At 42.0% G+C, this 24,909-nt stretch overlaps 1 protein-coding gene across 1 annotated transcript; it reads left to right on the forward strand.

The window, feature by feature from the left end:
- Positions 1 to 17,179: 17,179 nt before the first annotated feature.
- On the forward strand, positions 17,180 to 21,088 carry LOC142013101 (cryptic protein-like). The gene is made up of 6 exons (XM_074994162.1): positions 17,180 to 17,202; positions 17,625 to 17,674; positions 17,801 to 17,974; positions 18,933 to 19,047; positions 19,137 to 19,246; positions 20,955 to 21,088. The coding sequence occupies exons 1-6, from the start codon at positions 17,180 to 17,182 to the stop codon at positions 21,086 to 21,088; spliced, it is 606 nt and encodes a 201-aa protein (XP_074850263.1).
- Positions 21,089 to 24,909: the final 3,821 nt, after the last annotated feature.

The raw sequence follows: 24,909 nt of genomic DNA on the forward strand, positions 1-24,909 counted from the left end.
CACAGCGCACAGTCAACCTGTGGAACTCCTTGCCCGAGGAGGCTGTGAAGGCCAGGACTCTATTAGGGTTTAAAAAAGAGCTTGATAAATTTTTGCAGGTTAGGTCCATAAATGGCTATTAGCCAGGGATAAAGTATGGTGCCCTAGCCTTCAGAACAAGGGCAGGAGATGGATGGCAGGAGATAAATCACTTGATCATTGTCTTCTGTTCTCCTTCTCTGGGGCACCTGGCATTGGCCACCGTCGGCAGATGGGATGCTGGGCTGGATGGACCTTTGGTCTGACCCAGTATGGCCATTCTTATGTTCTTATGTTCTTATCATCACATCACCCAAGTCCTGCGGCGATGGGGGAGGGGTGAAGCAACAGGTGGAGGTTACCACTGGGAGTTGTAGTCCCAACCCTGCACGTAGGCAGCCTGTGGACAAGTGGTCATCCAGCTCTGTACCTGGGGCAACAGAGTTGCCCGGCACCATCACAGGCGTCTGAGCAGTCCTCTTTAGGACAGCACTGCTCACCCTAGTAGGGAAGAGGCCTAGAAAAGGTGGCCTAAAAATTGCCTGCTCTACAACAATAACTGGCCAGCAAGCCGCGGCTGGCAGTTTAACCCTACTTGTGGTTGAAACCAAAAGATAAATTTGAGAAAACTTACCATTGGTGTATGGAATGTTTGTACTCTCATGGATCGAGAAGCTGTTGCAAGACCTGAGAGAAGGACAGCTCTCATTGCTCGTGAACTAGCCCGCTATAACATCGATATAGTAGCATTAAGTGAAACAAGATTGGCTGGGGAAGGTTTCTTGAGTGAACCAGGAAGTGGTTATACCTTCTTCTGGAAGGGTAAGACTGAGACAGAGGATAGAATACATGGAGTCAGTCTGGCAATAAAAACCTACTGATGCGTCAACTCCCAGACCTTCCAGTGGCTATCAATGAACGATTGCTGAAACTACACTTCCTACTAAACGCCAAATGTCATGCCACCATCATCAGTGCATATGCACCCTCTCTAACATGCCCTGACAACTCAAAGGAACAATTCTATTAAGATCTCGACAGACTGATCAAGGCCACACCTGCAACAGACAAACTACTCCTACTTGGAGATTTCAATGCCCGAGTCGGGACTGACAACGAGAACTGGAAAGGAGTAGCCGGGCCACATGGTGTAGGCAAAATGAACAACAATGGACTACTCCTTTTGAGCCTTTGTTCTGAAAATGACCTGACTATTACCAACACTCTGTTCCGACAAGCGGATAAATACAAAACGACGTGGATGCACCCTGGGTCTAAACAGTGGCATCTGATAGATTATGTCATTGTCAGAAGGCGAGACACCTGAGACGTACTGATCACCAGAGTAATGCGAGGCACAGAGTGCTGGACAGATCACAGATTAGTCAGGATGTCTCTTCAACTTTACATCGCTCCCTCTCGGCACAAACGCCTTAAGCATGTGCGACCTGCTTTTAACGTAGCCAAACTGAAAGATGCCCAATGTTTAAACAATTTTCAGAAGAGTCTCAATGACAAATTAACATCCCACAGTCAACTGGTCAGTACTGTAACCGAAAAGTGGGATCAGTTCAAGCAGATAGTGACTGACACAGCAATAACATCTCTTGAACCAAAGAAAAGAATACATCAGGATTGGTTCGATGAGAACCAAGAAGAAATATGTTCAGCACTGGAAGTAAAGAGAAAAGCTTTTATTGAATGGCAGGATGACCCCTCCTCAGCCTCTGAACGGGACCATTTCAAGCACCTTCAGAGCAAAACACAGAAAGACCTCCGTCAGATACAAGACAGCTGGTGGGAGAGCAAAGCCAAAGAAATTGAGCACTGTGCTGAGACCCACAACTCAAAGATGTTCTTTAGTGCTATTAAGACTGTCTATGGACCTTCCAAACCAAGGACTACCCTATTGGTCTCATCAAACAACACAACGCTGGTGGTCAAAGACAAACAGGGCATCAATGAAAGATGGCGAGAACACTTTAGCAACCTCCTTAACAGACTATCAACCGTGAATAACAACGTCCTCAATGAAATTCCACAACCCGTCCTGACAGATCTTGACTTTCTGCCTACTATAGATGAGATTAAGAAAGCTGTTAGCAGGATGAGTTCAGGAAAAGCTCCTGGAAAAGATGGGATACCAGCAGAGAGATATAAAGTGGCAAGTCCAGCAGCACTAGCAGCGTTCCATAGCGTGATCATCAGCATCTGGGAGGATGAAAACATACCACAGGACCTCCGCGATGCTATTATTGTCTCCCTCTTTAAGAATAAAGGCAGCAAAGCAGAATGTGGAAACTACAGAGGCATACTCCTCCTCTCCGTTGGAGGGAAGATCATTGCCCGCATCATCTTGAACTGCCTAATAGCCAGTATTTCTGAGGCAAATTTACCTGAAAGTCAATGGGGTTTTCGACCTGGCCAGAGCACAGCCAATATGGTGTTTGCTGTCGGACAAATACAAGAAAAGTGCATTGAACACAACATGCACCTGTATGCTGTCTTCATAGATCTGACAAAGGTGTTTGATACCGTCAACAGGGAAGCCCTTTGGACCATTCTAATATGACTTGGAAATTTGTCCAGATTATACGCCTTTTCCATGACGACATGACAGGCAAAGTACTGTCTGATGGAGCCACATCAGCACCCTTCAACATCACCAACGGCATGAAACAAGGATGTGTTCTCGCTCCTGTTTTATTTAACCTGTTCTTTGCATGCGTCCTTAACCATGCAATGAAAGATCTGGACCAAGGTATATACTTGAAATACCAGCATGATGGTTCACTTTTTGACCTCCGTCGCCTGAACGCAAAGACTAAGACAGTGCAGAAACTCCTTTCTGAGGCACTCTTTGCCAATGACTGTGCCCTTATGGCTCACACTGAAAACGATCTTCAGCACATTGTCAACAAGTTTACTGAGGCCTCACAACTTTTTGGACTATCTATCAGCCTCGGAAAGAAAGAAGTTCTCCATCAACCTGCACCTGGATCAAATGCTCCTGTCCTGAGTATCTCCTTTGACGGCACTCGGCTTAAAGTAGTGGAGAACTTTAAATACCTGAGCAGTGTCATATCCAGTGATGGATCTCTGGATAAGGAGATCAATGCGCAAATATCCAAAGCGAGCCAGGCTCTTGGCTGTGTGCGTGTCAAAGTTCTATACCACCATAACATCCGGATGTCAACAAAACTGGTTGTGTACAGAGCTGTTGTTCTGTCATCTCTTTTGTACGGGTGCGAAACATGAACACTATATAGGCGTCACATCAAGCAGCTCGAAGCATTCCCCATGCGCTGCCTCTGTAACATCATGAAGATCCTCTGGCAAGACAAAGTGCCCAATCTTGAGGTCCTTGAGAGAGCCCAGAGGACAAGCATTGAAATGATGATTATGAAGTCACAACTACGTTGGACCTATCATGTCAGCCGCATGGATGCCAACAGAATCCCTTGCCAGCTTCTGTATGGTGAACTCTCCCAGGGCATCCAGCGTATAGGTCATCCATGGAAACGCTACAAGGATACCATCAAAGCCAATCTGCAGTACAGCAGTATCAAACCTAGGGACCTTGAGGATGCCGCCAGTGACAGAACACAGTGGCATGAAACTGTCAGAAATACCTACATTGCCTTTGAGGAAGACCGCTGTCAGCATCTGCAAGAAGCACGCGAACAACGTCACAGAGCATCAGCAATGCACAACCCACAGATTGCAAACTTCCCATGCACCATCTGCGGCAAAATGTGCACCTCTAGAATTGGCTTATACAGTCACCAGAGGGCACACCATAAGACCAATAACAGATGATCTGCACAGATTTGTCATCATCGGATCGATAGACTACCATTACTTAATTGGAAGATACTCTGATACAATCAGAGGAGCTCCCCTGGAATAAGCACACTCTTGTAGCCAAGAACCAGGCAACCTTGTCTAGTGGCTGCAGCAAGAGTTGGTATCAACCCGTGTCCCAGAGACACATTTAGAAACCATGTGCAAGGATAGGAAGACAGAAGCTCGAAAAGACAACAGGGTCCAATGTAGCAGCCATATAAAACCCAATTGTTCAGGCAACTTCTTGTCTGTCTTTGAGTTTAAACAGAAAGCCTGAGCCAGAATGCATAGTGTTCCTACAATTAGGCCCAGGGAAGCCCTCCCGGATGTATCTTGGTGATCTCCTGAGCAACTGGTAAGTAGAGAGCTGTCGGTTGGAGCAGGAAGGCAAGAGTGGTCTATGAACCAGGAAAACCCAGCTTTAAGACATGAGGGACCATAGTATATACATGCAGAAAAGTTAATTAGGTGGTGCCCAAGACAATCTCTGTTAAAATGTGGTCCATCCTATGATATCAACTGAGAACAAAGCTTCTGTTTGAAAACTAAATTTTTCAAACTAGGCTTTAAAAAAAATAAAAATAAAAATAAAAACTAGACCTGAAGATAATTTGATAGTTTCTGTCAAACATTTGTTAAAATGTGAGCTATTGTGCTTGTCAATGGTGTCAGCCTAAAATCATTATAAACTAACATTGCCTTTTCCCTGTAAAAGTAGTACTGAAAATTAAGTGCTTACTCATGGAATGAATGGGTCTATGTGTCTGCTGTCAGGGAGAGTTTCTTTTTGCAAGGCCACTTAAGGATGGGATTCAAAACATGCATTACACAAGCCAATGTTTACCATAATTTACCATGTCCACAATGAAACATTCTGGATAAACTATTGTCTGCTTTTCAGGGTGAGGGGGCAGAGGTATTGCAAAGAACGGAAAGTTGTCTGGTGTCTGGGAGCGAGGGAAAGTTTTTTCAGCCATTCCTGGAGCAATCTTCCACAAGGAGCAAGGCCCACAGAGCCCAGTAGCTGCATCGCAAGCAGGGGATAGTTCCATTCCAGCCACAGGGAAGGCTGGGTTGGGAGGGATCCTTGTAAAGTGAAAAGAAATGGGGAGGGAAAAGGAACATGGGAGGGGAAAAGGCCCGGAGAGCCTGCATCCTGTGCAGAGGGGAGAGGATGGAGCACCCACCAGCCACATAGTACAGCAATGTGCTCCAGGGAAATGTAAAATGTCAGGAAGCATTGAAAAAAAAGAAATCCAGCCCAAATTCCCATGCTTCTTTAGGTTGCCAAAGAAGACATCGCCCCCCTAAAACTAACACATCAAGAAACAGCTGCACATTCTGTGTGGCCACAAGCCTGGTGAGTTTGCCAAAATGCTACATGGTACCATGACACCAGATTGCTATCTGTTTGCCTGGCATAGCAAGGTGTGCTACCATGAAAGCCTCAATAACTCAGGCCTGCCCAAAAACCTCATGCAGAAAAATACAGACTGCCTAGATGAGGCCTTTGAGGAGATCTCCAAAAAGGAGAAGTGCTCTATCCCCAGAAATATTAACACACTGTTCCAAGGGGCATGCCAGAAAACCTACACCCATACCCACCCGCAACCTGCTTCTAGCATTCAGGGGAAAAAAAACAGTCACCAGAAGAACTTAGTCCCGGGGACTCAGGGATTGGTGTAGAGGTGATCAATTCCAGCTCTAGGGTGAAGATATCTGGGCTGTTGGGAAGAACTTCCTCGGGCTCCTGTTCATTGCCCCCATCCTCTTCTCCACTGGCCTCTTCCTCCTGGCCCCCAGCTCCTCTTGGTTCACTCCAGATTGCAGACCAGGGCCTCAACAACTGTCGTAATGAAGAGTGGACAATGTGTCAGGTTTCCCAACCCCCAAGAAGCATGTGCAGCTGTTCATAATATTGTCAGGTTCTTAGAGATGATCCAGCCCTCCAGTTAGTGTCCCAGACTCTGATAGACCTGCTGGAGTTCTTTCACCTCACCCAGCATTGAACAGAGTCCAAGGAGTAACCTGTGAGAGTCCTTTCAGGTGACATCTTGTCATAGAGCTCCGCATTTCTCTTGGATACCCAAAGTCTGCTCTCCCTTGATACCTCTCCCCAAACTGTGACCAAATCAAGAATCTCTTGATGGCTCTACACTGGAGCGCTCTTGTGAGCCTGAGAATTACTAGGCAGATAACTACCCTGAGTGCTCATGATTTCAGGAGATGGCTATTGATGTGCTGTGATGCAATCGGTAAAAGACATTTTTCTTTGCAGGTGTTCTTTATATTTCCAGGCCTGGATGCTGATGAATTCAATTCAAAGTCACGGGCTTCCTGTGACCTCCTTCCAGCAAACCTGGAGAGCTGCAGAGAAGGAAGCACCCATTCATGGTGGGTAACCACATATCTTTGTGGAATACATATGGGACACTCCAGGAGGCTAATAAATTCAATCTTAAGGCATGGCTTTTCCACACTGGCCTTTATTTGAACTTTTAAATTCTAACTTGATGCTACACCCAGCCAGTTCCAATGATATGATATCAATATTAGTTCTCCCTAAATCGAGCTGATGGTATTGATAGTGAAGACAGTGACATTGTAAAATCAAGCTAACTTCAAATTTAAAGCAGTTCTGTCACTGTAGACATTGCCCATGTCCGTCTCGATAGGAATTCTGGAGTGATAGCTCACGGCTCTTTGTTCAGCTAAGTTGATCAGCCGTTAATTTTGGAAGAACTTGTCCCCAGGTGCATGAAAGGACAGAGATCATGGGAAGGCACTGCAGGACTATCAGCACTCAAGTGATCTAGCCTGTATCCTCACTACCAACTATGTGGGTTTTAAAAAGTGGAACCCAGACACTAACCCATATCACCTATCCTAGGCTGGGAGCACCACTTGATTCAAATGAGAATGTTTTGTGTGTGAATTAAAAGTGGGTTAGGATCAACATTTGAGTTACTGCCCTGTCTTCAATGATGATTAGCCATTGTAGAAACTGCCAGTTGGGCACAGAGGGACCAGTTGGGGGCAGTAATGATTTTAGCAAGGTGTGTGTCTTCTTGCTAATAAATGGAGTGAGGCCACCAACTTATTTTAGGCAGGCTGGAGACAACTGGCTAACAATGATCTTTGCTCATTAAGGCTAAGCTCAGATTCCAACAGAAAATGAGCTAGAGTTAGAAATGTCTATATTTCATACTGAGCATCTTGAAAAACCCAGTTCCTTTAAGCTCTCTGATTTGGTCATGTAGTTTTAGACTGCCATGTCCATAGTGAAATTGAGGCTCTCTCACTATTGCCTCCCCTTTAAGCTTCTGGAGTCACACAATCTGTAAAAGAAATGAGGTTCTTTCCAACACCTGTCAATTTTATATTTAAATCAGCAAGGAGAAAATTAACAAAGTGCAGTATGTTATGTGTCCATCACAGAAATGGGTGTATGAGGTTCTGTAACCTGCAATGTGGTAGTCATGATGATTCCTTCTGGTCTTAAGTCTACGAGGTCAGGCCTATACTAAATATTAAAGTTGATTGTAGAGAAGTAATTCTAGCTATGGCAATGGGGTAGCTAGAAATCGACTTATCTACAATTGGCTTACCTGGCCATCCTCACAGCGGGAGGTTGACATAAGAAACTCTCCCATTGACCTCTTCCTTCTTGCAAGACTGAAGAGTATAAGGGTCAACTGCTGACCCAGATAGTTTGATATTGCGCATCCCTAATAGGTGCACAGAATCAAACCCTGGAAGATCTAACCTAACTCGGTCGATCTTCCAAGGAAGACATACCCTCAGCCTGTCCCCGCTCTCTCCTCTTAGGCTGAATGTGTTTGGTTTGGTGTCAGCATGAAGAGCAAAACTGAGACCTAATTAAACTTGAATCTCTCATACAGGAATGCAAAGTACTACCTTTTACCTACCAATAGTTCAGCCCTCTATTCTCCTCTCTTCTCCTCCATCCTTGTCTTTCACAGTCACACTTATTTTCAGGATTGTTCCTTTCCATTAGATGATTTTGCCTTTCTCAACACTTCAGCCCTAATCATTTTCCTAAAAAAGTAGTGATTTGTACAAGCTCCTCTGCTATCATCAGTGACTTCATTGTAGGCATGCCAGTTCACAGCAACTGAAGGTCTAGCCTACTCATTAACCACCTTGTTTTCATCTTCCTCCCTGACTTAATTTCTGTTTTCATCTTCCTCACCACTCACTTTGTTTCCTCTATTCATTTTCCCTCTCCTATGCTATTTTCTTTCATCTTTCTGTGATCTCTTCCCATGAGTAAAAAAGTGTACCAGTCTTAATGTTGCAATGCAACTTAATACATAACAACAGAGAAGGAGCCATGTTAGTCTATATACTGTCAAAACAAAAAAGCAGTCAAGTAGCACTTTAAAGACTAACAAAATAATTTATTAGGTGATGAGCTTTCGTGGGACAGACCCACTTCTTCAGACCATAGCCATACTAAAACAGACTCAATATTTAAGGCACAGAGAACCAAAACAGTAATCAAAGTTGACAGATCAGAAAAAAATATTAAAAAAATTATCAAGGTGAGCAAGACAACTCAGAAAAAAAATTATCAAGGTGAGCAATTGTTCACCTTGATAATGTTTTTTTCTGATTTGTCAACTTTGATCAGTGTTTTGGTTCTCTGTGCCTTAAATATTGAGTCTGTTCTGGTATGGCTATGGTCTGAAGAAGTGGGTCTATCCCACAAAAGCTCACCTAATAAATTATTTTGTTAGTCTTTAAAGTGCTACTTGACTGCTTTTTTGTTTTGTTAATACATAACATTTTTGAAATGTCATATGAGCATTATGTAGTGGAGTCACCGATGGGAGTAAAGCTTTTGACACCCTAGTTCCTATCTTGTGGTTAAACGCTAGCCAGAGAGATTTTTGAGGGCTGATCTTGGCAATTTTCTGAGAATTTTGGACATTAACAAATGTCTCATTCAGGGCCACAGTATGTCAAAATCACATGGTATGAACTGATGAACATGTTGGCTTAATTACACTGTTATTAATATACACGGACTAGTTCTTTTTCCTCATGCGAAGTATTTTTACCTCCTTAGTTCCTAAAGGAATTCACCCCCTGACAGCTGGTTCCTGTATCAGTGTGAGCAAGAAAGAGGAACACCATTTCAATTGTGTCTTGCTCTCATTACTCAGTGTTTTGGATTTTACAGTGTCTGTGCAGACTGCACAAGAACAAATGCAATCAAACAGTGTTTTAAATTAATTGTAGATGTTTTAATGCCTACGAGCACTTTTGTCACAGAGCCATATTTAAGAAAGGAATGTCTTGTGATTCACAACCCCTTGGGTTCTGTGAGAGAAGGAATTACCAGGTGTATTGCAACAGTAGGAGAAGGCTACTTAATTGTCATAAGAGGACACAAAATAAGGAGCTGATATTTTACTCATATAGGCACATATCCTAAATGGGGGGGACTGGACTCTATGACCTCCTGAGGTCCCTTCCAGTTCTATGAGATGTGTATATCCATATATTATTGTTATTAAATGGCAGTTAATTCCTATTGATTCCAATGGGAGTTAGGTGCTTACACACCTAGAGAATCTGTGCTTTAAATGTGTGAGTAACTGTATTGAGGCAAATAGTCCCACTTACGTCAATGCCAACATGGGGGAAACCCTCAGCAACTGTTAACCTTAATTATAACCCAATAGCATCCCCCAAAAGTCAAGTATATGGGTGTCTACCAGGGTGACTCCAGTTGCATTGATTTCACTGGGAAAAATCTATTCAATTGACAAAGTTAAGTGCCTGTGTAAGTTTGCCTCATTTTGTGACCCTCTTCCCCCTCCCCACCCCACTTCTCCCTCCAGATTCAGGAGATTTTTCCTGTCTATTTTCCCCTTAAAAATATAGAGAGGTTACTGTAGTCTTTTAAGTCTGAGTCTATTCAAGCTATAAGCAGACTACGTTTCCTCTAAGCTGATTGAGATGTCATGCAAGAAGGTTTCAGGCATACCGTATAACCATTTAAGTGCAAAACACAATTAAAAGCTTACTGCTCCTCACTGATCTCAACAAACAGATGACTAAAACAACAGAGATCACTTAAATTTGTAACTCCTCTAGCCGAAAAAGGAAAAGTAATTTCAAAAGGATAATTTGCAAGTTAAGCTTTAAGAACCTGTTTCTATTTATATAGCTCTTCCAAAGGATGGTGTTGCTTTTGTGTTCCATCCCTTTAATCTTTTTGTCCATCTATAGCATTCAAGCACATTGAAGTGACCCACTGCTGAAAGAGAGACATTTCTATTCATTCTGTACCCCCCTGAGCCTGCTTTATTTCCAGACCATGTTGCTGGATTTTTTTCTGACCTTTTTAGTTTGTTCCATACACACTGGATGATTTTTTGCTTTCTCATTACCAGTCCAGACTCCTCAGCAGCCTATAAGTTAATTAGGCCAAAAAACTGGCATGAAGTGCTCCATTTTTAAATGCACAGATTCAGAAGCTAAGTAGCAAGTTCTGAAACTGTTGCTTCCATGTCAACAAATAGATGCATTCCAAGCTTCTCACAGACATTCCAGCTATCACTACAAGTATACCAGGCATGATGTGACCAAGTTTCAAAAGAACCTCTGCTCACATAGCTTCAGTTCAGGCTATTACGGCACTAGCATGGCCCAGAACCCAGGTGCATTTCAATGGCCCAAATTCAACAGATCCTTTCAGCACACACCCATTGTTTCCTTGCTCCTCTTTTCAGTGACCACTCTTGATGAGGGTTCTTTAGCACTTTATACATCTTCCCAAGGTGCCGTGTGTGGGGATCCTACAGGAAGGTTATCCTCTGTTCGTTAAACTTACTTCAACTACTCACTACCTATCTCTTCATCAACAACCATTTCTGAGATATTGCTGTATTGTTGTAGGAGGCCACCTAGTGTTTTTGGATTTGAAACCATCAAAAAAAAAAAAAAGATGGTTTTGGACCATGCTGGCAGTTGGATTAAGAAAAATGTTAACCTAAGGTGGGACATCACTAGGATCTGCTGGAAATGATATTCAGATCAGAACTTTAGTGTTCGGATGTACACCAAATAGCATACCTTACCTCCAGAGTTAACTTGGGTGATTGTCACCTAGGTTAGCCCTAGCCAGATTATGAACAGTTAAATACAAACCCATAAGCAAGTTACCACATCTTCACAGGTATCACACTCATCTTTCTGTGTTGCTAGGACTTCTGGGGGTCATATCCCAGCGGCTCTTGAACTGCAGTAAGGTTTGTGGCTCTATGATTCTTCCCAAGTGAATTATGGAAGAATGTGTCTGTCCTTCTGTGCATATGAAGGGGAGTAGCCTCTGGGAAAGCACTGGGAAATTATCAACACCTGAAGTAGATATTCTGACTCCTCATTGGAAAGTGGGTTATGTCCCAGTTAGAGTGAAAATCTCACTCAGGTTTTCACCAATAGTTCCACACTAGCTAGCCAGCGTTGAAAGCACCACCAAACTTGAGTGTTTGTGTGTGTGGACAGTACGAGAAACTCCTAATTAAGCCATCACAGCAACGTTGCAGCACCAGTGCTGTGATATGGGCACTGTAGTCACTGCTTATCCCTGGGGGAGAGCTGTCCCAGTGCCCCAAATCAGGGGCAGTGGTTTTATAAGCATTGTCTAGACCAGTGGTTTTCAGTGCTAAAATTTTTATCATTCAGAAGGGTGTGTTTTCACACTCCTGACTGACTAAAGCAGCGCTCTCAAATTCCTGCCCCTGGAACATCTCCAGCCCAAGCACCTCCCCAACCTGGCCTGCAAAATCTTTTGAAAAAGTTTGTTAATCAGGCCCATGCAGCTGCCCAGCTGGGGGTGGGGTGGAGGGAGGATGGTGCATGGGGATTCTAATTACCCAGGCACATGGCTCCCTAAAGAACCCAGGGACCCACGACCACATAGACTGAGTGGTGTCCTCTGCAGCCAGTACTGAGAAGCCATGCTGGCTGCCTCTGCTGCTACATGAACTGTGCTGGCCAGGGAGACAACTTTTGGTTGCCCCAGATGGGGACAGGGAATCCCAGTTCAGGGACAGAGACAGTAGATGCAGTCAGAATCACAGCACGAGGACACAGATGTGAGCAGGGGGGTGGAGCAAGCCAGCACGAAGACAGAGAAGTGTCAGGGTGAGAATGCAGCCTCATGTCTTCAGCAGGATCCTGATCTCTCTCTGGGCTTCTGGACACAGGGGGAAACTTTATCAACTGGCACATACTATATTGCCAACCGCAAGAGTTCAAACCTCATGAATCAGTCCCAACCCCATCCCCCCAAAAAATAATGGTTTCTTGAAGTTACAGATAAAAATACACTTGGGGATCTTTTTATTTGGCATCTGGTGTTTGAGGTCTTTCGCTGAACTCAGGGCACAATTTTTAGCTTTTCTCCACAAACCATGAGATCTGAAGTCTTCCTTAAGAAAAAAAGGCCAGGGTTCTCTGGTAATACCATGCACCAAAAAGCATAATCTATTACAACAGAGTGATCACATTGCATGAAGCATCAGGTAGTATATTTCCCAGATCTGGCTTACTGGTCCTGAAGTAATCTGAGGTCTTAAAACAAGCGCCATTCAACCTTTCCAGATTCCTGAAAAGGGGTACAGTATCCAGGTTTGTTTTGCACACTACCAAGTTATACCTCACTTAAACTACTTACTTACAAGAACATGCAAAAAATATCACAGAAACTACTACTGAAATATCACAGAAACTACTACTGAAAACTTGCTGACTTTCTACCACCTTATTATCAAATAAATGGATTGGAATAGAAATGTACTTCCATTTCAGTAGAAGCAAGAAGCAAGCAGTAGAAGGCATATGAAGCAGTAGAAACAAGTCACTGTCTGAATGAACTTTTAGATTGCACTGACTTTAGTAGTTTTTTCTTTGTTTTTAAATGTGCCTAGTTTTACAACAGGTAAAATATCAAGATAAGTTGATGTGCCTCCTGGAAGAGCTCAGTGTACCCCAAGGGTATGCTTATGCCTAGTTGAGAAACACTGTCTTAGATCAACATTGCCCCATAGTGTAGACTTGCCTTAAAATCTTACTCCTGAGCTGAGTCAATATTTACAGCATGGAGTCCAGGCAGCCAGTGATACTTGAATTCTCCAGTTCCTGCCCTCTGTTCCTGCTGAAATCCTGCTGCTGGCTTCCTCGGCTGCCAAGATATTTGTTGAAGCTCCGAAAGCTGTCAAAACAACTATGCAAGACATCAATTCCTTTGGGAAGTGATCTTTATTAGAGATTAATGCAGAAAGTGAAGGTTCCTCAATCTTTCAGAATAACCTGCTGCTCATACACATTAGTCAGAGAGGCAGTCGTGTTAGTCTGTATCTTCACAAAATAAATAAGTAGTCCTGTAGCACTTTAAAGACTAACAAAATAAATTATTAAGTGATGAGCTTTCGTGGGCAGACCCACTTCTTCAGCTCATCACCTAACAAATTACTTTGTTAGTCTTTAAAGTGCTACAGGACTGCTTCTTTGTTTTGAGATTATACAGCCTAACACAGCTACCTCTCTTTGACCATGCAAGGCACTACATTTAGCCCTTTGGAAAGGAAAGCTATCAACTATATGAAAGAAGCTGGCACAGATCCAGGCAGACCTCATCTTTCTCTCCAAGTGCAGTATGATGGACATGGTACCCAAGGTCTGAAGACGTGGGTCTGCCCCACAAACCTCATCACCTATAAATTGTTAGTCTTTTAAAAAAAGTCATACTAACCGCTGAAAGGAAATGCTTTCTCTTGTGCCCTGACAATAAAGTTAATTTTTTGTGGCCATGCAGGCAGGTAAGTACATGTACACTGAACCCCTCCCAGAACAAACCCACTAGGGACACCAACTAATGCTTAACCAAACAACTGTCTAGTATAGACAGAGCTTGATTGAAACAGGACCAGTTCCTCCTGTCTCCATTCTTATCTTGTTTACAGCTGATAAAAGGAGGTGGGCTTGCTCTCATGGTGAGAGGATTCCTCTCTCTCTGATTCTTGTGCTTAAGCAATCACTTTCAGGTAGAATTTGTTGACAGCAAACAACTGGAGGCTATGCTGCAGTTTCATGCCAAACTCCTCTCCCTAAGTCCTACAGGCAAAAGTGGCATCCTAGCAATTTATGCTTGTTGCCTCAGTTCATACATGTGCCCTTTCTGTGTGACTGGAGGGGAAAGGAAGAAATGAGTAACACAGGTAACTTGGTGAGAAACATCTATCAGTTGATTTATAGCTCTCTGAGCCATCAAATCTTTCACTTCTTAGGGCTGACTTCAGATCTTAAACAAATGGCACAAAGTGTGAAGATGCATTTATATTTCTTTACAAGCATTCCCTTTTTAAAGTTCTGTCTAGTATAAAACGTGGGTCTTGATACCAAGAGTGTAGTGTGTCATCACTGACATTTGAATCAAGGTTACATTTACTGGAAGAAAAAACAAAACAAAGCATTGAGTGTCTGTCTCCATGTTAATTTTGCCCTGTTTACATTTTCCAGTTTCCATCTGTGGCAAAGGGAAAATGTGGTAAACTGGATCCAGAATGATAGTGTGGCTGTTGGCTTTATTTTCTGAAGATTTCAAACTAAAGGGATACTGGCGTGTAGATTAATGATTTGTCCAATAATAAATTGTTAAAAGATATTTACCAGTGCTTTAGCTCTTCAATTCAAAACAGCCTCATTTTACTCTAACAGAAAAATGAGCATAGAATTGGAGGTTTAATCAGAATTATAAGAATTCAGTGAGCTTGATATAAACATGCAAACATTGGGAAAACATTTGATCAAACTATTCGCCAGTAGCGCTGAAAAACAAATCAAACCAAATACTGTTAGTACATACAAATGCAGGATAGCCCAGATTCAGGGAAGCATACCCTTTCAGGATAGCACTTGAGCATGTACTTAAAGGTCAATAGGACAAACAAATGGCTAAACCTAAGTATGTGCTTCAGGGTGGTTTTGAATAGAATTGGACTTGAGCACAGGCTTAATTGCCTTCCTGAACTGGATCCCCAAGGAACAATTAGCAAAAACTGTTAAAAAGAAGCTAGATTTTACAATTTATTCTAGTTTAATCCAAGATACTATTAACTCAGGTTAAGAGTCTGCGTTTCTGACATTATTTAAATACACACAGTCATGGTAAAAATCAAACTGTCTATTCTGGGTTCTATGTTATTGGTATACTCACCTCAGACAATCGGAACAAATGATGCTATCAAATACTCTGGATTTACAACGGAGTCTGTAGCCTATATACAAGCTTACAACAATGTTATTTTGGTGCAGGTTTGCTCTGGAACAGAAGTGGGTAATGCTGATTTAGTAAAAAGTGGTAACAAACCTAACTTACAATACAGCCAGCTAAAATTGAGTTAAAAGTCCTGTGTCTATACTAAGGAAAAGGTTAAATTGGGTCCACTTTAACTAGCTGGTGATAGCTAAGCATTTGTCTTTGCTACATAAAAGCATGCTTTGACCTGGTTAGCTATCTCAGTGTAAATTCTAGTAGAGCCCAGACATGAGAAGCTTTTTTTTATCTCAGTATTCCTGGTTGAAGTTAGCAACAGGTTTTGCTAAACAACAGAAAAGACACATTTTCTTCTCTTATTCACAATGCACTACATGAGAATAAATTGTGCCACTGACTGGCAATCACTGCAAAATGTATGAAGTCTGATTCTCCCCTGCTTACAATTTGCATAGTCATTTGCACCTGTGATCAGAAAGTCTGAAGTGGTAGTTTTACATTCCACCTTCCATTCCCTTTGCACAGTTGTATGAGCCTTTTCAAGGAAATGGGGAGTTGTGTCCATGACTTCCAGATCAGTGTCTTTTGCATGCGCTGTGATGATCTCTCCAAAGGCATGGTTTACCCAGTGTTTAAAGCAAAATGAATTATATCTGAAAAGGGAGGTCTATAGGCAATTTAGTAAGTTCATTTCTACAGCTGACATTGAAATGAATAAGTGATGTGCCTCCATGCTTCCTAGATGAGTGCCACAAATCTGTCATCAAAATTAAGGTTCCAAATGCCAAACTTAACTCTCATTGACAGCATGTGGATTTGGGACTCTCACTAGAGAACTCTGAGTGCAGAAAAATAAATTGCACTGCATGCTGTCAAAAGTGATTGGAACCATAACATTTCAGAAAAATATTACTTCCTCCTTGTCTCATAGTTACTCTAGTCAGTTACAACAAATAAAGAAATTATGGGATGTGTAACTTGGGCTCATTTATTTACAAAGAGGGATACAGTTGGCATAAAACAGATAGGCCCACACACGCCCTGTCCTTAAAGAGCACAAAGATTCACCATAATGTGTTTCTTTTCTATAGCTATCAGAGGGGTAACCGAATTAGTCTGTTTCTTCAAAAGCACCAAGAAGACCTGTGGAACCTTATAGACAGATATTTTCGAGCATAAGCTTTTATGGGCAAGGACCTGCTTCATCTGCATCTGATGAAGTGGGTCTTTGCCCACAGAAGCTTATGCTCCAAAATATCTGTTAGTCTATAAGGTACCACAGGACTTCTTTTTTTCTACAGCTGTCTCTTATAACAGTGTTCGTTAGTGAAGAATCCCTTCATTTATAGATTGCATTAAAAGGTGATATGTTTATATAAGTTACTTGAACAGTCATGTGTAGGACTTGCCATTAAAGGATCACACCATTACATTTGCTCTCCAGCCTCAGTCAGTGCCCAGGAACTCACGGTTCAAAAACACAAGGAACTAAATCACATCCTATACTGAGGCCCACACATTCTAAACCTGTGTGCCTCAAGTGGAGGTGCTCAGTATTTTTGACAATCCTATTTACTGAAGTCATCTGAATGGATTCCGGTGCCTAACTTTAGGTATCTAATGACCTGATCCTGCAATTCGCCGCGTGCAGACAGCAACTGTTGTAAACAGCACTGTTTGCTCCACCTCCGGCAAGCGGTGTGTGGGTTAGGGGTGGGGTGGACTAGCAAACTCAGAGAAATGATACACGGTCTGTCACTACCTCGGTGAGGCTCTACAGGCAGCCGGACTGGGCGCTATGCCTCATCCATGTCGCTATGGTCTGGAGATAGAAGAAAGTTTTCTCTCCTCTTCTCTCTTTCCTGGTGTCCTCTTAACGCAGCAGCCCCAGTACATGGCATGACGCTGGCTGCATGCAAGAGCCTAGCTAGAGCGACCTGCTTGGAATCGTGCTTCAGTCAAGCTGCTGGGACTGTCCCTAGAATTTCAGAGGGAAGGAGAATGTACCAGGGACAGCACGTTAGGTAAGGCAAGCTGCCCTGCCACCTCCTTGCTATTGGCTGGGCATCGTTTCTTTTGAGTCATACTCGTTGTGCAATTGAGAGTAGACAATTCTGACCATGAGTAAACTTGAAGCAGTGGTTTCGTGGACTTTGGTTGAAAGGAAGATTAATGCCTACTTTTGTCTTCAGTGCTTTTGTAATGGGATTCTTAACCGAGGCTCTGCTCAGCTACTGTACAGAGCCACTTGCAAACAGACAAATCTGTGACTGTGCCATTCAGGAGGAAGTCTAGACTTAGACCTATAAATTTCTCCCCGCCCCCGCTGGCAAGTTTATTTTGTGATGTGCTAGTCGGATTAGTGGGATTGCATTACTTAATGATTCATTTTAGCCTTTAAGGTGCTGCCTACTTTTCATATCCATAAATGAATTTGTTTTTGTAGAATTCTTTTCACCATGAGTCTGGCCTGGCAGGTCATTCATTATGGAAAAGGTAAGGGGAACTTCGGGTTTTTTTGCAGCCCTTTTTGTTGGCTGGTTTTTCTGAATATATGATGTGTGCTGCTCCTTTGAAACTGTCCTTTCCCCCCCACCCTGCTGATTTCGCTACCTTTTCAAGGCCGGGTGAAAGAGGAGCACACAGGTGATGGAGAAAGTGTCCATGCTACAATCCAAAAGCAGCAGCCAAAAAACCAAGGCACAATTCTCTATATGTTCAATGACATGAATCGGAGCGATGAAAGCAGCAAAGAGACTTCGAGGACTTTTGTACCTTTCACTGGGCTTACAGATAGTAGGTAACATTATTTATATATCATCAGGTGGGCACAGGGCTGTAATGTTGCTGTGTTAACCATTTGCAAGCCACCTTCATAAGCATTTGTTCACCATCATCTTTTGCTGATTGTCCTCCTAGGTTAGATTCTGATGATTTAAACTGGGCCATTTAGAAATGTCTCTGTACTACTATTTATACAAAGGCCATAGAAAATTAAGGTTGCACCAGATTTCTTCCACATGCACTGTCCAGGATAAAGAAAATAAGTGCAGCAGTTGGGCTTACAAATGAGGTGTGCATTAGACTTGATGGGCTTTTTAAAAATGATTTTCTGTTTTATGGTTAAAAATTCTCTTTAAAATGAAATGTTGATCAGTGTTATTTAAGAATGAGTGTAAACCATATAAAAGCATCTAAAACCATTGCAAACTTCTGCTCCTCATAGGTACTGGAACTGGGGGGGGGGGGCACAGTACCCCCTGCTGTGAGGAGGTTTCCATTACATACAGGATTTACAATTTGGTACAATAGCTCTCAGCACCCCTGCTGTAAAAACTGTCCTGGCCCCTTGTTAGGTGAGAAAAACCAACCCAGTCAGATCCCCCTTAGTTGCTGATACATGCCAAGGTAAAGCAGATTGGCGGTACTAAAGAATAGCCTTGATTTGTAAGTGCAACTGAAATCTGCCCCTGTCAAAGTGAAATATTTCAGTTCTATACATAACTTCTGTAGAAAGTTGTCAGGAGTTGCTTCTTGACCAGCCAGTAATCCCTAGTAGTTTGTTTTTAATCCTTAACTAAACAAACTCAGCTTAACTGAACAAACATTCCTAACAGGCAGCTAATTTTATTGCCCCCAAGGACAATAAAGCTAGCCATCTCTAAGATCCTTTAGCAGCTACAGAGACCCAAAGGAGCCGGATTGTTTCAAAGTGGTCCCACTTCTTAGTGAACTGTGGAATATTGTCTTTTAGGTAAAAAACTGAACAGACATTGTTGTCAAAATGGAGGAACTTGTATCCTGGGCAGTTTCTGTGCCTGCCCAAAACACTTCACTGGCAGATACTGTGAGCACGATGAAAGGAATAGGTAAGAAAGCAATGATGCAGGCAGAGAACCTCCAGATTATTATTGAAGACAAACAGGTAAATGCAAAACCTCTCCTTTGTCCTTGACAGAAACTGTGGCAGTATTGCCCATGGAGCTTGGGTGCAAAAAGGTTGTCAGCTGTGTCGATGTGGCTATGGGAGACTGCACTGTCTTTCACAAATGATACAAGAAAACTGTGGTAAGGAGATGGGGAATAGATGGTGCTTTTTAAGAAGTCACCTGACTCTAGTTACTCTCTGCAGCGTTTGCATTTTCAGAGCCCATGAAACTTACTTAGTGGCCTCCTGTACTTTTGAGAACACATTAACGGAGCAGTAATTGTACATTTGCACTTCTAAAGCATCTCATCCAAAGAACTAAAAGTACTTTGCAAATATTGTACAGTAGGGATTTCCCCCTATTCACATTAATAATTTAAGGTGATAAATTAGTGGGCTAATTTTCCAAACACTTAAATCATTGGGACTGTTCACTTGTGTAAATTACATGCATAATATCTGGTGGGTCAGATGGTTTAGAACCTTCTTGAGAATAGCCACCAAAATAAAATACAATAAAGCTTTTGCACTTACTTGGAGCCTTTTGTCAGAGGATCTCACTAAATGGGATAATCTTCACCTCAAATCAGGGAGTCAGGGATAGACGATATTCCCATTTTATACAGGATGATATGGAAGCATCAAGAAATTAAGTGACTTGCACAAGGTCACACAGGAGCCTATGTCTGAATAAGTAGATCTGTCCCACTAAAGCTCACCTAATAAATTATTTTACTAGTCTTTAAAGTGCTACTTGACTGCTTTTTGTTTTGATAGTGTATAGACTAGCATACCTCCCTCTCTGTTTCTATAGGAGCCACATAGTGGAGTCAGCATGGATGAATATCACCCCAAATCTCTTGAGCACCTTCATAGTTCTTCAGTGTGTATACACAACCTTCTCTGAAGGGAGGCATTCTCCTGTCAGCTTCCTTAATCAAGTTCCCCAAAAAGAGGTAGATAGGTTGATCTAATGCTGTCCATATGAGGATTAGGTCAGTATAACTACAAAACTCAAGGAGTACAGACTTTCCACACCCTTGAGCAAGTTATTATACCAACCTAGGGTAGACCAGGCCATAGACTTCTAAAGTGTTTTAAAGACTGAGCCCAATGTAGTGTTACCACCATGTACATTTTAATAGAGTAAAGCAGGAGTCATGTAGCACATTAAAGACTAACAAAATGATATATTAGGTGATGAGCTTTTGTGGGTTAGACCCGCTTTAAATCATTTTGTTAATCTTTAAAGTGCCACATGACTGCTGGTTTGTTTTGTCAGAATACAGACTAACAAGGCTACCTCTCTGTTGCTATTTTAACAGACTGTGATTACAGCAAAAGGTATGGGATATCCTAATCAGCTTGTTCACTAAATTTTCATGAAGTTCTTTGAGATCTACTGGTGAAAAGTTCTAGATAAGCGGATATTATTTTTGAAAGCTAAGTACAAAAAAGAATTTTTAAGGCTGACAATTTTCTGCTTGTGTGTTAATGGCTATAGAAGGGAGGCTTTTTTCCCTTGAGGAAAGAGTTAACAGTCAACATAAAGAATGACTGCATGCCAATTGCTAACATCTTTGCCGGGTTTGGTATTTACTTTTGATTATGCTGAGATTAATGCCTGCCAGAGCTGATAAGTGCTATCAGTTGCTTCTCAAACGATCCTTGATGGCATCCATTTACATCTCTCTTCTGAGAATGGACTTTTAGATTGGCTTTCACATCTGATAGCATCTTTGCAGGTACTTAAGTTAAAGCTGGGAGGAAATTTCAAAGTCTGTTGAAATCTTTCCTCTTTCATTTGTCTGTTAACTTTATTAATTTGCATTATTATTATTTTCTCAGATCTAAACGTGGAAGAGGAGGAATTTCTTCGGTTACGTTCTAGTGGCTCAAGATCACAGCAAACAATGTGCTCTCTCCTTCTACTCTCCTGCTTCTTTACGTTCTTCTGCAGCAGGCTCCATCAGCAGCTTTGACACTGGCTATGTGAAAGGGAACTTGATAAGGATGGAAATCCCCTCACTTTGAATCAGAGTTTTACCCATTGACAAAACCCTTTTTTCTAACAGGCTGAAGAAGGACAAGAGGTGAAATAATCTTCCTTCAAATCCAACTTAAAGATACCTCTACTTACTTACCTGACTGATGGGAACCTATTAAGGATTAATTAGTTAATGTTAGTAAAGAGCTTAGATTACAAAAATCACTCCACTGTATGAATGCTATGTATTAATTTTTATTACTACTTCCATCAGGGTCTGATTTAAGCAGTTCTCCAGTTTTGAAATACTGGCTCTTCCAGTGGAAGAAACCCCTGCATGCTCTATGCCTAAAGTATTGAAAATTATAACTGTTATTTCTTTTTTATGTATTTAACATTATTTAAAATGAAATAAAACAAAAATCTTATTTCCAAGGATCCCTTTGTTCTTTTTTCCTTTCACTAACTTTAAAAAAGCACAGGAGAAAGTTGGTAAATGACTGTAGCATTTCCTGTGGCTAATTGTCACTCTTGGGATTCAATCTGACCCACTCTCTGGAAATGTGTCTATTCCCCTGCCCTTCCCCCCAACCCGTCCTCATTGAGACCCAGCTCTGTGTAAGGATGCCACATTCCTCAAAGAGATAATAAAATTCTACTGCCCCTGGCTAGCAGTAGAGTAATTCCAAAAGCTGCATTATATTGACCAGCCAGATCCAAAGTTCTGTCTTCCACACTCTTCTGCCTAGACCAGCACACCTATACCAGTGGTGCATGTATAGCCTATGCTCTTCTCCACACCAGCAACTGAGTTGTGGCCAAAGTTCCCTCTAATTTTTTCCATCCATGGGTGGAATAAATTTTGTTATCTGCACCAAGGCATGTATAATAGGCACCACTAATGGAAACACTATCTGCCAGGTGTCGTTGCTGTGGGCAATTGACTAATCAGCTGTGTGGTGTCTGCACCTCTCTTGGGCAGGAGCCCAAGCACTCAGCTTACAGGGACCACTGGTTGTAGGTAGGCTGCACAGGGAAATAGAGGTCTCTTTCCAAGAAAGCAAAATCAAGTAAAACATCTATTCTCTAAGGCTATATCTACACTAGCTCCTTCCTTTCAGAAGGGGCATGGTAATGAGCAAGTTGGGAAGATGCTAGTGAGGCACTGCCATGAATATGCAGCACCTCATTAGCATAATAGCAGCTCCACACAATTTTAAAGTGACACTTTTGAATCACATGCCATCTGTGTAGACAGGGACTTTTAGTAAGGACTCCCCCAGACTTTAAAACCCCCTTCTTCTTACTTGGTTTTAAGAAGAAGGAGCTTTTGAAGTCCAGGGGGTCCTTTCAAAAGGCCCCTGTCCACATGGGTTGCACATTGATTCGAAAGCAGCATTTTAGAATCATGTGTGGCTGTCATTTATGCTAATGAGGTGCTGCATATTCATGGCAGTTCCTCATTAGCACCTTCCCAACTTGCTCATTATTATGACCCTTCTGAAAGGAAGGGACTAGTGTAGACATAGCCTAAGAGACAAATATACACACCAGTGCCCTAACCAAATACCTGACAAAGCCTTCAAGGGAGAAGGAATCATTATTCTTCCCTCAGAAAAGCTACAAAGCACCAATGAAGCCACTTTTGTGAAGTGAAGATGACCATTAAACTCCCCAACCCCAATGACTACTTTTAATGTAAAAGTAGCACCCCAGATGTAGATTAACCGCTCCAAACTCTAGAGAGGATAAGAACCAGAAGATCCTAAACTATACATGCCTTTGGTCAAGCGGGTGACGCTGAGTTCGAAACCTTGCATTATGCTCAGGTCCTTTCCACTCCCCTTGTCGTATGAAACCACTTCCCCACTGCCAGAAAGCATTGCAACCACAAAGATGGGGGCAAAATTTACACCAAAATGGCATGTTATTTTGGAAAATATTAATTTTCTTATGCAAGTTTTGGGGCTTTTGGTGACTTGGATTCTATATCAAGTGTGCATGGCCCATGGAAAGGCTTTCAAGTTTGATCTAGGAGCCCCATTTGCAAAAGGTAATAATATACCTAACACAACACTGAAATTTACTTTATGATTGGACACTTGTGAAAGTTCCCAGTAAGTATAAATTGTTAAATTAACAGTACTTGTGGCTAATTTATGTCTACTATATAAGACATGAAAAATTATAGTGATTAATGATGTAATGTAAATAAGGCATGGGGCAACGAAACCTGAGATGCTGGAGAATGTGAATGTGTGTTTACTAACCCTGATGGAGGGCTGTATCTTATTGGACTGTTGGGGCATGACTTAGATCAATAGAAAGCTCCAGCAAAGCATCATTTCCCTGCGGTTCCAAAGCCTCATTCCAGAACAGTCACCAATAGGTAAATTTTCAAAGCATTGCCTGGGGAAATCAGCTATGCAATTTGACTCATGCATCTGATGAAGCGGGTCTTTGCCCACGGAAGCTTATGCTCCAAAATATGTTAGTCTATAAGGTGCCACAGGACTTCTTGTTGTTCTCATAGCGATGCAAGTGTTTCTCTTTAACATCAGCAGAAATCACTAACACACTCTGCAAAGTCCTGATTATTTAATGTTTGTCAAGAAGAGCTGACAAAGAACAGATTGACCTTTAAAAAAAGTAGTGTAAAAATGCATGCCCCCTCCATCTCTTGCCATTATCTTCCAGGGCAGCGGAAATGTTAAAGAAGAGCTCTTCAGGCCCTATTTAGACCTACCAGACTAGGTAAGGGGTATTATTTAAGTTATATCTTTATTTTGAAAGCTATTTTACTTCTCCATGTATCAGTGTTCCAGACATTGTTTGTCTGTGGGTTCTGACAGAATAATGAAGCTAGTCTGTTCTGTTTTGAATATTTACACAGGACAGATCAGGATTTCAGTTTTAAATGAAGCAAGGGCATATTTAGTCTCTTAAGGAAACAAAACCACATGTGATAGCTGTTCCACATGCAGTTTTGCACACACTAAAATACAAATAGAAGGTCTGAAAATGTAAGAGCTGTTGGGGACAAAAGAAGCACATGGTCAGACTCTTTGCTTAGGCCAAAAGTGTCTCCGCTCTTATCTGTCTCCAGCTGTTTAGAAATGTAGATAAAAGAAAATGTTCCTCCACCCCGACTACCATGGAGGCCTGGTCCGTCCTTCTAACAAAGCAATTACAAGCACTTTGGTGAGATTTGTTTACAGTCAACACTGAAGTTTACTCTACAGCTTCATGCTAACTCTTTTTATAGACCATTCAGTCAAACATCGCATGTCCTAGCAAACTAGACATCTGTTGCCACAAGTTCATGCTTGTGCCCTCTCTCTATGTGGCCACGTTTGGGGAGGAGGGCAACTGTCAAGGGGAAATATTTATCAAATGTTTCACACCTCTTCAGGCCATTAGACTTCTCACTCCTCACAGTTTACCTCAGAACTAAAACAAATGGCACAACCTGTCCTCTATTTCTTCCCCTCTCCTTTCAATCCCACTCATGCTACCCCAGACAGCATGTAATTGATAAAGACATCAAACCATTTATAAAGGAAATACACCAAGGAACACATTTATTGTCTGAGATGTAGCATCATTGGTATCTTGAAAAAGGATCTGCCTTGGGGTGGTATAGTTTTTATTTCTCACCACTTCTGAATGGTCACTATATTTGACTAGGTAGTCATGATGTATTTAATACTACACGGAGCCTTAAACTCTCATAGGCTTGCTCCCACCTATTTTTAACTTGCTGTCCTTAAAAGACAGTTGCTGTAATTCTGTAGATTTTGGATATTTAATACAGAG

The sequence above is a fragment of the Carettochelys insculpta genome, chromosome 5 (genome assembly GCF_033958435.1).
Source record: "Carettochelys insculpta isolate YL-2023 chromosome 5, ASM3395843v1, whole genome shotgun sequence".
Taxonomy (NCBI): Eukaryota; Metazoa; Chordata; order Testudines; family Carettochelyidae; genus Carettochelys; species Carettochelys insculpta.